Source organism: Pseudomicrostroma glucosiphilum, assembly GCF_003144135.1.
Source record: "Pseudomicrostroma glucosiphilum strain MCA 4718 unplaced genomic scaffold BCV69scaffold_4, whole genome shotgun sequence".
Lineage (NCBI taxonomy): Eukaryota > Fungi > Basidiomycota > Exobasidiomycetes > Microstromatales > Microstromataceae > Microstroma > Microstroma glucosiphilum.
The window spans coordinates 848,387-862,648 of NW_020289916.1; the positions used below are offsets into that span (position 1 = coordinate 848,387).

The 14,262-nt window shown below is 55.9% G+C and overlaps 6 protein-coding genes across 6 annotated transcripts; 2 read left to right on the forward strand and 4 right to left on the reverse strand.

The window, feature by feature from the left end:
- Nucleotides 1-62: 62 nt before the first annotated feature.
- Nucleotides 63-1,855, reverse strand: BCV69DRAFT_281910 (hypothetical protein). Its single transcript, XM_025492163.1, has 6 exons — nucleotides 1,196-1,855; nucleotides 1,008-1,106; nucleotides 862-930; nucleotides 731-774; nucleotides 515-647; nucleotides 63-422 (listed from the first exon to the last, which is right to left on the reverse strand). The coding sequence occupies exons 1-6, from the start codon at nucleotides 1,712-1,714 to the stop codon at nucleotides 201-203; spliced, it is 1,086 nt and encodes a 361-aa protein (XP_025349165.1). The 5' UTR covers nucleotides 1,715-1,855; the 3' UTR covers nucleotides 63-200.
- A 147-nt stretch (nucleotides 1,856-2,002) lies between these two features.
- On the forward strand, nucleotides 2,003-4,774 carry BCV69DRAFT_162056 (translation initiation factor eIF-2A). Its single transcript, XM_025489432.1, has 3 exons — nucleotides 2,003-2,231; nucleotides 2,334-2,487; nucleotides 2,603-4,774. Exons 1-3 carry the CDS (start codon nucleotides 2,189-2,191, stop codon nucleotides 4,413-4,415), a joined length of 2,010 nt encoding a protein of 669 aa, XP_025349166.1. The 5' UTR covers nucleotides 2,003-2,188; the 3' UTR covers nucleotides 4,416-4,774.
- A 368-nt stretch (nucleotides 4,775-5,142) lies between these two features.
- Nucleotides 5,143-5,858, reverse strand: BCV69DRAFT_234608 (hypothetical protein; the record flags this gene model as incomplete). The annotated part of the gene is made up of 3 exons (XM_025489890.1): nucleotides 5,143-5,350; nucleotides 5,399-5,591; nucleotides 5,729-5,858. Coding segments are annotated over 3 exons (531 nt in total), but the record flags the coding sequence as incomplete, so codon positions are not given.
- A 1,131-nt stretch (nucleotides 5,859-6,989) lies between these two features.
- Nucleotides 6,990-8,379, reverse strand: BCV69DRAFT_281917 (hypothetical protein). Its single transcript, XM_025492164.1, has 3 exons — nucleotides 8,066-8,379; nucleotides 7,644-7,943; nucleotides 6,990-7,562 (listed from the first exon to the last, which is right to left on the reverse strand). Exons 1-3 carry the CDS (start codon nucleotides 8,228-8,230, stop codon nucleotides 7,137-7,139), a joined length of 891 nt encoding a protein of 296 aa, XP_025349168.1. The 5' UTR covers nucleotides 8,231-8,379; the 3' UTR covers nucleotides 6,990-7,136.
- Nucleotides 8,380-8,669: 290 nt separating this feature from the next.
- BCV69DRAFT_246843 (26S proteasome subunit P45) lies at nucleotides 8,670-10,129 on the forward strand (the record flags this gene model as incomplete). The annotated part of the gene is made up of 2 exons (XM_025490227.1): nucleotides 8,670-8,978; nucleotides 9,080-10,129. 2 exons carry the CDS (start codon nucleotides 8,670-8,672, stop codon nucleotides 10,127-10,129), a joined length of 1,359 nt encoding a protein of 452 aa, XP_025349169.1.
- Nucleotides 10,130-10,694: 565 nt separating this feature from the next.
- On the reverse strand, nucleotides 10,695-13,665 carry BCV69DRAFT_298206 (Pkinase-domain-containing protein; the record flags this gene model as incomplete). The annotated part of the gene is made up of 5 exons (XM_025494192.1): nucleotides 10,695-10,963; nucleotides 11,081-11,230; nucleotides 11,315-12,182; nucleotides 12,267-12,613; nucleotides 12,690-13,665. The coding sequence occupies 5 exons, from the start codon at nucleotides 13,663-13,665 to the stop codon at nucleotides 10,695-10,697; spliced, it is 2,610 nt and encodes an 869-aa protein (XP_025349170.1).
- Nucleotides 13,666-14,262: the final 597 nt, after the last annotated feature.

Below are 14,262 nucleotides of genomic sequence, written 5' to 3' on the forward strand. Positions count from 1 at the left end.
TTTGGCAGGGGGGAGAGCCAGACGGGAGGAGCAGGGTGATGACGATCAGGGTACAGACAAGATGACAGGTGTGATGACAGCTTCATGATATTGACTCTTGAGCCACAGAGCTCTTCATGAGCCATGTTGAATAGACGGGCTCACTCCACCGGCTCATCCAGCCTGCCCCTATCTCCCGTGCCCTCCCCTCTTGCCACTACTCAGAACCTCTTGACGTCCCTCTTTTTCCTATACCTCAGCCCAAGGATCACCAGGGCGGCCAGAACAGCCACGACGATGCCCCACTTGACCAAGAAGACGATCAGGTGGTACACGCCGTGCACGAAGCTGCTAGCACGGTAGGCCGTCGTGTAGTCACTGCCAGCCTTGGCCGACTTGATGGCCTCTGGCGAGAAGTGCTTACGTCGCTCCGCCAACAATTCCTGTTGAATGTATGAAGGGACAAAGGTGGCCGGGTTGAGTATGCTGACAGCTGAAGATCCATGGCGGGTTTCTGCAGTCCCCGTGTACTCACCACATGGCTCCTGTTCTTGAAGACGATCTGGCTAGTCTTGACATTGACGATGTCATGGGCGTCGCTGACATCACCAGTCAGAGAGCTGAAGCCCAAGAAAGGATTTCTGGGCACCTGCGCGTCTTCAATCTTGCTGTTGGGTATAGCGTATGGTCCATCAGCTCAATCGCTCTGCCGCCGCGAACCGTCGCTCGCTCGCTCTTTGCCTCTACTCACAAGCACGGCTCCCATGTGTCCCACTCCTTGTAGTGGATCTTCAGCTGAGAGGGGCGAGGGCAACGGATGAATCTCAGTTCAGCGCCCAAGTTCGACGATCTCAGTATAAACGCCCCGCGTGGCCCACTCACCTCTAGGTACACGCCCCGCACGAATGTAAGGCGTCCCTTTGTTGCTACCCGCGTTCTCCGTATGTCAATCTGTCATTGCAGGAGAGCAAAGGTCCTTCAGTCTGTCGTCTCCTTAGCTCGCAAATGCTTCTTCCCTTCGAACTTACCGAGCAAGCTCCTAGCTCTTGACCTCCTCCATCCCTAGCTCCGTTGTACTCTGTCTTGCCATCTCCAATCATGGCCATTACCCTTGGGAAAGCGTATGGCTTGATGTAACAGAAGAGAGTGGAACTCTCATAAGCCACTTGACTCTTCCCTGTCTCACCAGCAATGGCTCAATCATCGCTCTACTCACATGTCTAGCGTTGGCATAGGTATCAAAGAAGACGCCCAACCCCCTGAACCTATCCTTGCTCCCAAATACCGGCCCCGTCTTTGCCCTATCATCTGTGAGCCAAAGGGCGAGACCGTCTCCAAAGGTCACTCCAGCTTTCCCATCTATCCTGAATTCAAATTCAATCTCATAGTTGTCATTGTTGATGGGCGTCCTACTCCAGAGGTAGCCAGCCTGGTGAGGCTTGTCCTGTGTAAGCCGAACGTGTCGATTTGTATCTACGATTGCGTCTCCGCCAAAGTCCCAGTACTTGTTTTGAAGATTCGACTCTACATAGGGCGCGTAGAGGGAGTGCTTCTTCATGGGAAGGATGGCCTCACTGCCTTCTACCACGGTGGCCTTGGTCCGGGCTGCGAGGGAGGTGGTGACGAGTAGGGCGGAGAAGAGGGCAAAGGTGAGGACGATTTGGGCCAGGAGCGACGAGGAGTACCGCCCAGGAGCTCTTCGAGCAGATGAGCTCGAGGATGGGAGTGCGACCATGTCTGGGATGACTCTCGGTGAGGACTACACTCCTTTGCAATGATACGAGGTGGGGGGGAGGAGTGGAGGAACCCCGTCGCTGCGTCGCCTTTCCCTTTGAATCTTCCTGCGTGTGGGCCCCTGTGAGTGAGTGAGTGGGTGTGAGCGCGTGTGTGCATTGGGTCCAACAGTCAATCGCCCCGCGTGTGTGCCTGGCTTGGCTCTGAGCTGTCTCTGGCCTGGCCGCGCGCGGGGCGACGCATTCTTCTCAGCTGGGCCCTTCAATACCGACGACGGGCACGCATACCAAGAGACGCACACTCATTGTCCTTGCACTTCTTCTCGCCAGAGCCATCTCCCATTAAGCTGCACTAAGCAGACTCTTCCTTGTCACAGCCTCATCATCGCAGGCTGAAATAGGAGGAACATTACAGGCACATCGCTGCGGTCTCCTCAGAAGGCATAGAGCTTCACAGCATCCCTCCAGGCTCCACAATGGCTTCCCAATCCTCATCGTCGGCAACGACGCAATGGGCTTGTGAGTAGGCTCAACAGGCCGGCATAAACATCGACAGACATGAAAACAGACTGATCAGCAAGTCACTCTCCTCGCTCTCTTCTCTCCCCCCACCCCTCCTAGACCGGTCGCAAAAATCAATAGGCCTCCTCACCGGACCTCCCTCTTATGCGCCCGTCTCCGGCTTTGACCGCGAAGAGGCAGACAGCTCAAATCAGACTAGGGTGTTCAAGTACAGCCCCGATGGAAGATGGGTGGCAATGGGAATGGAGAACCAGTGAGTACACGGCAATTTCAATACAACGGCTCTGCAACGTCTTCGCAGCTCAGCGAACCATCACCTCTTAACGCTTCCGTCATCTCCACTTCCCCTATTCTTCCCCCCTGCACAGCCTTCTCCTGCTCTCGACGTCGGATCCCACTGCATCAGTTCGTACACACACTATCCCGCTACCACGAGTCGTAGACCTCGCCTTCTCGCCCAGGGGAGGCTACCTCAGCACATGGCAACGCCCATTCAAGGACGAAGAGGGTAACAACGTGCCCAACCTGCGCCTATGGCGTACAAGCGATGGAGCTGAAGTGGGCGCATGGGAGCGCAAGAGCCAAGAGGGATGTCACCCACAGCTCAACGAGGAGGAGACCTACCTCGTGCGCCAGGTCTCGACTGAGCTGCAGGTCTTTGAGCCCAACGCTGTGCAAGCCAAGGGCGTCGTGGGGAGACTGAGATTAGAAGGCATGACCAGCTTCGAGCTGGGAGCTGGCTCAAAGCCGGTAGTCGCTGTCTTCTGCGGGGAGAAAAAGGGAGCCCCGGCCTCAGTGAGAGTCTTCTCCCTCGCCTCCCTCATTCCTTCGCCAGAGAATCCTCCAGCTCCCGTCTCGCAAAAGACGTTTTTCAAGGCAGACAAAATTCAGATGAAGTGGAACAAGGCCGGAACTTCCCTTCTGTTCATGACATCGACCGATGTGGACAAGACCGGCAAGTCGTACTATGGAGAGACAAATCTCTATATGATCTCCTCGCGAGGAGACTTCGACTGCCGAGTAGCCCTTGACAAGGAAGGTCCTATCCATGACTTCGAATGGTCTAGCAACGGCCGGGAATTCATTGTCGTCTACGGATACATGCCGTCCAAGGCTACGCTGTTCAGCTTCCGGGTCAATGTCATTGCAGAACTTTGCTCGGCTGCCAGGAATACTGTGACCTTCAACCCTCAGGGCCGTCTCTTCTGCCTCGCCGGCTTCGGTAACTTGAACGGAATGGTCGATGTCTGGGATCGTCAAAATCTGGGCAAAGGAAAGCTCTTCACATTTGACGCTAGCAACTCTAGTGTACTGGAGTGGAGCCCATGTGGAGAGTTCATCCTCACCGCTACCTTGAGCCCTCGCCTGAGAGTGGAGAACGGCATCAAGATTTGGCATTGCACTGGACAATTGATTCACGTTGACTTCATCGACGAGATGTACCAGGCCGGCTGGAGGCCAGGATGGAGCACAGCTACAGCCCAAGGAGCTCGCGACCCTCCCCCTTTCCCTGCTGAGCTGCCAGCTTCGCCTGCGCCGAGCGCGGCTGCCAAGGAGTGGCTGGACAAGGCGGCTGCCAAGCCTCAACGGCCCGCTGGTGCTTACAGGCCGCCAGGAGCTCGAGGAGCAGCGGCCAGCACTGCGTACAGCCGAGAGGAGGACTCGCTGGGTAGCAGTAGTCCCTCGAGACCTGGTGCAGGTACCAATGGCCACGGAGCCTACGTTCCCGGCGCCAACAGGGGCAAGCGCCAAGTCCCCGGTGCACCACGGCCCAAGGAGAACCAGAGCAACGGCAGTGCGCCTGGTCCTGGTACGCCCACTGGACCCAAGGGCGGCAAGAAGAACAATGCCAACAACAAGGCCAAGAGCAATACGGGCACTCCCACACCTACCGCTCCTGCCTCTCCTGGCCCTGGAGCCCAGGTATCCCTAGGCTCAGAAGCAGTCGACGCCTCCTCCTCCTCCTCCTCCGCTCCCCCCGCCACATCTGGTGCGGCAGAAGTAGGCGGGAACAGCCAAGCGGTTGCTCTAGACAAGAAGTTGCGCAACTTGACCAAGAAGCTCAAGGCGATTGAGGATCTCAAAGCTCGGCGGGATGCGGGGGAGAAATTGGAACAGACGCAGATGTTGAAGATTGCTAATGAGGGCGAGTTAAGGAGGGAGTTGCAGGCGCTGGAGTAGATGAGAGGAGCGAGGGAATTGAGCATTGGGGGAGAGGAGAGAGGAGGAGAGGAGAGGCGACCGGAGGCGAGGGGAGAGGTAGATGTCGCGGCATGGAGAAAGCATAGCACATCCTACGGCACAGCGGTAGTTTTGGCCTTCTCATGTGCGCTTGCTGTCCTCACATTGCCGCTGCTGCTGCTGCTGGTGGTGCCGCTGCTGCTGCTGTCACCACCTAGTGTGCACCGCACCGCACCGCACCGCACTGCCCACCCTTGTACCCTACTTTTCCCCAAATCTCCCATTCTCCCATTCTCCCATCTCCTCACCCCACTCATGACAATCCACCATACATCACATCACATCACATCACGCCGCGCCACTGCTGTTTTGAAACTTCACGCTCGATGCTCAATGCTCGATGCTTCATGCTCAATGCTTCATGCGATGCTTAATTGATTGATCATTTGCGGCACCTCATCTCATCTCAGTGCAGTGCAAGTCACAAAAGGCGAGTCGGTCTGTGACTGTGTCTTGTCGAGTGAATTCAAGTCTACACTCGAGCTTCCCTGGTCACCTGAGTCTCGCCTTTCGCGTCCGCCTGAACTACAATCCTCTCACCCATCACCTCCTCCCCTTGCTCAGCAGGCAGTACATCCTCCCACTCTCCTTCTCCCTCTTCAGTAGCAGTCTGCTCCTGCATCATCATTCCCCTATTCATCAATTTCCTCAAACCTTTATACTTGATCAAGTCAATCTTTTCCAATCTCCTCTCCCTAGGTGCACCCCAAGCAGCCGGCAGGGGAGAATTGGCCGAAAGGGCTACTCCGATGTACCTACGTCCGGTACGACGCTTGCGCGAAGAGGGATGAGGACGCAATGTTTCACCTTTGGGCAAAGCGGGAGTTTGAGGGAGGGGAGATATGGCAAGACGCAATGCCGGGTTGGTACTGGTGCTGGTGCTGGTGTTGCTGGCAGTCGTGCTCGTGCTTGAGCTCGAGGACGAAGCGCCCATCCCATCGGCGGTTAGAGCTGGAGCAACTACAGAAGCCGGCGGGGGTACGGGCTGGTAGAATCTCACCCATCCTGCCTTGAGGGCAAAGAGGGTGTGATCTCGACCAATGGAGACGTTTTGACCTGGGTGCCAGGAGGTACCTCTTTGCCTGATGAGAATCTCGCCTGCTTGCACGTATTGACCTAGGGATCGTGAGGAGGTGAGGCGGGAGAAGAGACGAGAGGGATAAAAGTAGAGGTAGAGTGAGCGGAGTGTCCAGAGAAGCACCAACGAGATGAAGTGAAGTTGACCATCCCCGCTGCCAGGCATACAAACTCACCACCATACCTCTTAATCCCCAGTCGCTTTCCCGCACTATTCCTATTATTCTTCGAAGATCCACCCCCACGCTTCGTCGAATTTCGCACCTGAATCGCTCCTCCAAATGGGAAAGAAGGGAGGACGGACGTACTGCCCGAAGCAAAAGAGATAGTAGAGGAAGAGGTGCAAGAGGACGAGGACGAAGACGAAGAAGAGGAGGCTTCGGCGTTGAAGTTTAGAGGATGAAAGGCGGCGCTGAGTGGAGAGAGAGTCTGCCGGGTGCTCTTCAATGGCGAGACGAGAGCTGGGGAGAGACGAGAAAGCCAGGACATGCTGGGCGAGATCACAACAGCAGTAGCAAGACTTCTGTTGGGTCGGTAGTGAGGATCGGTGGTGTGAAGCTGGAGAGGAGGATGGGATCGGGAAGAAGTGAGCGATGGCTGCCTGTCTGCTTGCCTGCCTGCCTGCCCACTGTCCCGGTGAGGCTGAGAAGATCAGCCGTGGCCTTGCACGCGCGGACGGACGGACGGACGAGGGGCGACGACTTTTTTGCTCGTCCGTCTGGGGCGTCGCTCGCTACACACACACGCAGCTGGGACAAGGATAAAGATCTGAGTTGATCAAGCAGCACGAGGGGGGAAATGATGATACAACAGGTGGGGGATAGGAAACACATGTCGGGCCCTGGGTTGTTACAAGTCGAGGCATGGTCACATAATGACTTCCTCCTATGCCTGTGAGCAAAGAACAGAGACAGAGAGAGACGCATAGCAATCAGTACTCCCATCCACTCTCTCCATGCCTCGCCTCGTCTACTCTTACACTCACAATGAAATCAGGGCCCCCAACCCCGCCTCCATCCACCTCCCGCACTATACTCCAATCAAAACTTCCCCATTCCCTTACGGGGCCGAGGAAGGACTAGAAGCGCAAAGGAAGGCTTCCAGAGGGGGAAGGAGGTAGGGTTCTTCTGGACAATTCGCCGCCAGGCCGACCAAGTAATGAATAATTGGTCAAAAACCCGTACAGGTCCCTCCCATTACAGGAGGAGTTCACGGGCCCATTCAGACGGTGGGATGTAGCTCGCCATTCTGCTTCTTACCCCCCGAGAGGGAGAATCAAACGGACGAAAACTACCGAAGTCCTTTGGTGAGAAGGAAGAAGAGGAAAGAGCGGGCGCCGGACGGAGGTTTTGATCTTGAGCGGGGGGCGGACTGGCGTGCGCGCGCGGCTTGCACCGTCAACAGGCGGATCACACATCGAATGCACACTTGGATCATTGTCACTGCAATGAGGCATGGTATTACAGGAGCGGAGGCAGGGCGAAATTGTCTGTGCTATGCAAGTCTTCTATATACAGGGTGACGGAAGCAAGAACTGCTCTGTGTCCAGCCAACTCATCTACTACTCTTTCAGCCCGTCTATGTTCATCTGGGCATCAAGACGACGTATTCGTCTCTAGGATTCAGGAAGTTGTCCGCCCTCTGAGCACTAGTAGACGTCTTGAAGGCGACGATTCCGATGATGAGCCCTGCAGCGAAGAAGATGACGGAGATGAGGAACCACAATACTCCCCAAGCCTGTGGACTGCCGCCAACCAGTCGCGAAAAGGCGCTGGCATCGCTCTCTTCTACCTTGCGGAAGACGAGGTCCTCGAGGATGTCGAAGCAGCTGTAGAGGCAGCTCATGACCCCAAGGAATAACACAAGGTACTGCAATGCCACGCCTTCGGCGATGAACCAGAAGGCGACGATGAGACCGGCCACTGCTAGGAGGAGAAGCCAGGTGAGCCAGTCTCTCCTTGCCCACCACAGCGTAAAGAGGAAGACGACGCCGATGATGATCGTCATGACCTGGCGGCAGAGTTCAAGGAGTGTCGCTGATTATGAGCAAAGGCAGAGGAAGAATCTGCTGGGATCCTGAACGCGACTCACCTTGCTAGCTCTGATGTCAAATGCACAAGCGATCATCGCTGCTCCGATGAAGCTGCTTCCGAGATACCCAGCGGGGAGAGAGAGCCATGAGATTCCTCCCTTCATGACTGTTGCACCTCCCTCATTTGGGTCGAGCTTGACAGATACAATCTTGGCTCCAGTAATCAAGCCTACGATGGCATGGCTGAATTCGTGAAAGGCAACGGTCAGGAGCTTAAAGGGGTATATGATGAGCTTGAGGTAGGGTACATTCCAAAGAATTCCGATGACTAGAACGTAGACGCAAGCTACGATGATGATCTACGGGAGGATAGAAGGAGGGTGTTGCTTTCTTAGTATTGTAGCACTACTCTGCGGTGTAGCTAGTCATTGCACTTCTCATCCTCGCCTTTCCATCAGGGCATGCTCTCTGTGCAACTCACCCTGATTTGATCGGACGTGGGGTCTATCCGACTAGCTCTGCGTACCAGTGAGCGTATGACGGAGCGTGTAAGGGAAGGGTGTTTGATAGCCCCATCGAGGGGAGCATAGTCGAGAGTGCCCGAGGGAGCTTGTCCCCCTGCGAGCGGCTGGTAGAGCATGGGCATGTTGCGCTAGTAGCTTAGGCGGCGGGAGTTCTTGAGGTGGGAATGTGATATACGCTTTGGCCTTGAAGGAGCCAACACTCTGACTGAGAAGGAGAAGAAGAGTCTACGATGGATAGAGGGATGCGGTCAAGGTATCTACCTCTTTGCGGTGCGGGCGGTGTTGGACTCAAATGCCCGAGTTGCGTCGCTTCTGTTCCGCTCGGCAGCGTTCAGCCACGGAAACACACAAAGGGGGGGCGAGGCGGGCTTGGAGGGAGGGAAGCCCCGCGCGCGGTGTCATCAGGCTGAGGCCACTGCCGCCTGCACATCCAGACCACGCGTCCCCCCCAGAGTGGAGCAGCACACTCGGCCTCGACGGGGAGCGACGACCAGGCAGACGAAGCCTTGGTAGCCTACATGCACTCAAGCATCTCACCACACCTCACCTCCTCCTCACACAATGTCCAGCTCTGCTCCTTCAACAAGTACAGCTCCACCTCCCAACGGAGGCGCATCCTCCTCTTCCGGGGCAGCAGCAGCAGCGCCAGAGCGTCCTGCCTCGCCAGAGATTCCAGAAGACATCCTCAATGCCTCCATCGACGAGATTCACACCCGCACAAGACTCCTAGACAATGACGTCAAGGTGATGAAGTCGGAACATATGAGGCTCATACATGAACAGACGGCAATGAAGCAAAAGGTGGCAGAGAATGCAGACAAGATTAGACAGAATAAGATCCTGCCCTATCTCGTGGGCAATGTAGTAGAGGTGAGTGGCAGCAGCCCATGGTGCTAAAACCAACAGCTTGCTTAGGGCCATACCTCACCGCACGGGCTCACCTCCACTCACATTCTCTTACCTCTTCGTAGATCCTCGATATAGACCCAGACGTCGACGAAGACGCCGATGAGCCCACCTCTGCCGTCTCTGTACCCCCCACAGTGGGCAAGCGACCCAAGTGCGCCGTAATCAAGACTTCCACCCGCCAGACCATCTTCCTCCCCATCATCGGCCTCGTCGAGTCTGACGCTCTCAGACCTGGAGACCTCATCGGTGTGAACAAGGATTCGTACCTCATCCTGGATAAGCTACCTGCAGAGTACGACTCAAGGGTAAAGGCAATGGAGGTAGATGAGAGGCCTACAGAGACGTATAGTGATATCGGTGGATTGGACAAGCAAGTAGAGGAGTTGGTGGAAGCCATCGTGCTGCCCATGCAACAGGAGGAGAGGTTCAAGAACTTGGGCATCAGGCCACCGAAGGGAGCTCTCATGTACGGCCCACCGGGTACAGGAAAGACGCTGCTAGCCCGAGCGTGCGCAGCGCAGACAAATGCCTGCTACCTCAAGCTAGCCGGTCCCTCGCTGGTGCAAATGTTCATCGGTGACGGTGCAAAGTTAGTACGTGACGCCTTTGAATTGGCAAAGGAAAAGGCACCCGCCATCATCTTCATTGATGAAATCGACGCCATCGGTACCAAGCGTTTCGACTCGGACAAGTCGGGAGATCGCGAGGTTCAACGTACCATGCTTGAGCTGTTGAACCAACTGGACGGATTCTCTTCAGACGCTAGGATCAAGGTCATTGCCGCCACCAATCGTATCGACATCCTCGACCCCGCCCTGTTGCGCTCTGGTCGTCTAGATCGAAAAATCGAATTCCCCCTTCCTACAGAGCAAGCCCGCGCGAGGATCATGGAGATCCACTCTAGGAAAATGGCAGTAGGACCCAATGTCAACTTTGAGGAACTGGCAGGGTCCACCGATGAAATGAATGGAGCACAACTAAAGGCAGTTTGTGTCGAGGCGGGAATGCTGGCACTCAGAGAGGGAGCGACGGTGCTTGATCATGAGCATTACATGGGAGGCATATTGGAGGTACAGGCAAAGAAGAAGAATGAGCTATTCTACTTTGGATAGATGGGCCGGGAGAGGGCAGAGGGGTGTGGGCGGAGAGGAGGAAAAAGACGCACAGACGACAGAGGGCAGAGGAGTACAACAGGGAAAGCCATCTGTCTCGTCTCGTCTCGCCTTGTCTTTCCTCGTACTGCAATCAGAAACAGTCACAGATCCCTCGCTCGATCTGGTTCCTCCCACAGAGGAGGAGAAAAGTATGGTATGCTATTGAACAAGTCAAGTCAAGTCAAGTCAAGTCAAGTCAAGTCAGGAAATGAGGCGCGGCGGAAAAAGGAAGAGTTGACAAGAGAAGAGGAGGTGAAGGTGAAGTTGGGGAAGGAGAAGGAGGAAGAGGATGAGTAGAGGCAAGTGGGAAGTGGGAAGTGGGAAGTGGGAAGTGGGAAGTGGGAAGAGGGAAGAGGAGAGAAAAAGGTCCATAATAGCGGCGAGCCCTACTCTGCCCTGCTTCGCTTCGCTTCGCCCTGCTTCGCTTCCTGCGTACGTGCGTGCGTGCATCAAGCAAGCCTGCTCCCCCATCCCTCCCTCCTTGCCTCCTACCCTCCCTTCCTACCTCTTTCCATTCCCCACTCTAATGCTTCTTACTAGTCTCCCTCGCCGCCTTGATCAAAGGTGCCAATGTCCTCAAATCGGAACACTTGGCCAAGAAGGGATGTCTCAACATTCCCTGAGCGTCCGGTCTCTTTTCAGCGTCTACCTCTAAGCAACACTTGAGGAAATCCAAAAAGAGGGGACTTAATTGATCTGGATTGTTGATCTTGGGAGTTCCGTGAGTGGCGATTAGATAGAGGGCACGGAGGGGGTTTTCGTTTAGATAAGGGGGCTCGCCTTCGATCATTTCTATTGCAGAGGCGGAGCGAGAGGACGTGGTAGAGGAGAGGGAGAGAGATGATGGTCAGCTATCAGTCCGCAGACGGGCTAGTGGAGTGGTCCCGTGCGTGACGAGGCTGAACTTACCGATGCACATGATGCCCAATGACCAGATGTCCACTTTCGGACCATACTCCTTGCGGGTCACCACTTCGGGCGCCATCCAGTATGGTGTGCCCACCATGGTCGTCCTCTTTGCATGTGACTCGCCAATTTGCGCACAGAATCCAAAGTCGGCTGTCGAATGAAGGGGATGTGTAAGAGGCAAAAGGCTCGGTCAGTCCCTGAGCTTACACCCTGGTGAAGTCTGCCTACACTTACTGAGCTTGATCTCGCCCTCCATACTGAGCAGGATGTTGTCACTCTTGATGTCCCTATGGATGACAGCATGCTCGTGTAGATGCTTCAATCCCTCTAACACCTCCCTACAGACAGCAGCGATCTGTCCCTCGGTCATGATATTGCACGTGACCACATCCGTCAATGAACCTCCCTCCATGTACTCCATTACCACCCAAAGATCGCCCTTGAAGAGGAAGGAGTCGATATAGTTGACAATGTTCCGCTGCTTTGACTCCTTCATAACCAAAATCTCATTGATGATCAGGTCCTTCTTGGGCTGCTGCTCTAGATTCATCTGCTTGATGGCTACGCAGAGATTGGTACCGACCTGGTACGCCGAATAAACGCCTCCAGATGCTCCTTGGCCGATCTTGACCAGCGAGCGGTAGAGCTTCGTGGGATCCGCATCAGTACAGATGGCTTGCAGACGAGCGACGACTTCTGCATCCTTGAGCCCAGTCTTCTTCGTTTCTCTCCTGCGAGGGGTAGGTCCCGGACCCGTAGGTACAACTGCTGCTACTGGTTTTGCACCCTTGCTTGATCCAGCAGCTGCCACTGCTGCAGCCACCCCTACAGCCGAAGGAGCTCCCGCTGTAGAGATCGAGCCGCTAGCTGTAAGGGGCGGAGGGGCCTGTGCAGGACGAAGGCTACCAGAGCCAGAGGAACTTTTGCCGCTTGAGACCGACGACTTCTGCGACCCTCGCCGCATTAGCTTCTCTGCTGGATTGGATGTAGGCGGCAGAGGCTTGTCCCGAGGAGGAGGAGGAGCATGGCGCTGTGGTGCAATCTGCTCCGACAGCCGCCGCATGGGCCCACTGCCTGAACCTGGAGGCGGTGGTGCAGCTCGCTGAAAGGTCCATATAGGGATCCATGGCAATAGTCAGCGACTGGTCTGTAGTCTTTGCTTAAGGCCCAATTTGCAAGTACTCACCGGCTTTTCGTAGACGTGACTAGGAGGCAATGTACCCGACATACCTGGTGAGCTGATTACCGTACTTGTATCCACTTGGGAGCCCTTGGCGTCCTCGAATTTCTTCCACACAGCATCGCTGTCACCAGTGTGAGTAGTCGCATCCTGGTAGAAAGCGACGATGTCAATGACAGCTTGGGGATTGGCTGCCTGGTCCTGCTTCGAGATGCCTGACTCCTGCAGAAGTTGCTGCCACTCCTTCGGCAGACCTGTGAACTCTCCGGTGTCAGAATTGAACCCTACGTGTGTGAGGTGGACCGGATCGTAGGGCGTAGAGATTTCCATCTTTCTTGGCTGCGAAAAGACGTCTGTGAATACGAAGGTATAAAGTCATCTGAGTCAGTTCACAGGCGCTTCTCGATCCCCCTTCTTTCGACTACCTACCGCTCATGCTATTGACGAATCCACCCAATACGCTCTTGAGGGTATTCCTGCCATTCGGCCCGTCTGCTTTACCTCTTGAGATGCTCGATGGGGCTTGAGAGGCCGATGGGCTTGTCGCCCCACTTGCTCCCGCTTCATTGCTGCTGCTGTTGCTCGAAGACGGCGATGTAAGGGACAGACTATGCATGCCTCCCGGCAAGCCTGACCCTACCTGCTGCTGCTGTTGGTAACCTCGCTGGCTGAGGCTACTCAGAGACGAGAATGCTTCCGAGTCTGCCGTTTGAGAACGCTCGGGTCGTTGAGGATATGCGGTCCCTGCAGGAGGGCCCGATGCAGGGGCGGACGAGTTGCCAGTCTGAGGGTAGGGGAGGCCAGGAGACTGAGGGGGCAAGCCCGACCTGCTGGACGACTGAGAAGCAGATGGAGTTGGAGTCACCGATGCGTAGTTACGGTAGGATCCGGCAATGTAGGAAGAACGTTGTGGTGCTGCTGTCCTGGTGGTAGGAATGCCAGGGGGAGAGCCTGGCGGGTTGCCTGCAAAGCCATTGGCGGAGCTGCTGGAAGCGCCTGCACTACGAGCTGCTACTGGAGGCGCAGGTGCACTCCTTTGCGGGACAAGATTGATGCCCTCTGCGAGTACGACTCCGTGCAGGAGTGATGGTCCTGCGCTGCCACTGGCGCCATAGCCCTCGCTCTCCTCTGGGCCTTCTTGTGTAATGCTAGAGTTGAGTATGGGCGAGTAGAGCTGTAGCAACTGATCTGCCGAATCGCTGGCGGTGAGCTCGGCAGAAGTGGGCGTCTTGGGAGGCAGAATCTTGGCTCCCTTGTACTCGTGAGGATGGGCAATGACGCTGTTTCGGAATGGTCTGCGGAGGGACGAGGTGGGCGAAGCTGCTGCTGTGGGGGAAGAAGCATCGGGAGAAGGTGAGCGAGGCCCCTTTGAGGAGCCCGCACTGCTGGTGTTGCGCGATGGCATGGATGGCGGCTCGTTGGCCCCTGTTCCACCAGAAGGTGAAGGAGGTGGGGGTATACTAAGAGGTAAGGGCGTGGTATGGGGTGGATGGCAAGGCAATGTGAGGATGGAAGGGTGGACAGAGGGCGGAAATGGAGTCGAGTGGGCGGGGGAAGCCATGGCAGCTGCAGCGGGACTGCAATTCAGACACGACGTTCATCCGGAGAACAAAACAAGGCCGCCCTGCCAGAGTCAAATAGCCAAACACACACATTCTCCCCGGCCACTTTGCACAGGGCGACGTTCCCACAGTCAGATGCGACACCAGACCAGACGAGATATGAGAGATACAAAAATCACAGCCCTTGCCGCATTGATCCCCCGGCCCTTGAGTGGTGGTGTGTGTTTGGTGTGATCTGGGTGTGGGGCGCGACGCCTGCCTGGCATGGGCCGCCATGGCGCCTCGCTCTGCCCTGAGACCAGCGTTGGCTGCTTGAACCTGGCCGCGGGCCGCCTTCCCAAGAGGGTCTGAGTCTATGATTGGAGTACGAGCCTCTACCAAATCCTTGTTGCTGGCTCTCGATGCTACCCTGAACTGTGTCTACTTGAGAGTCTGGCTTG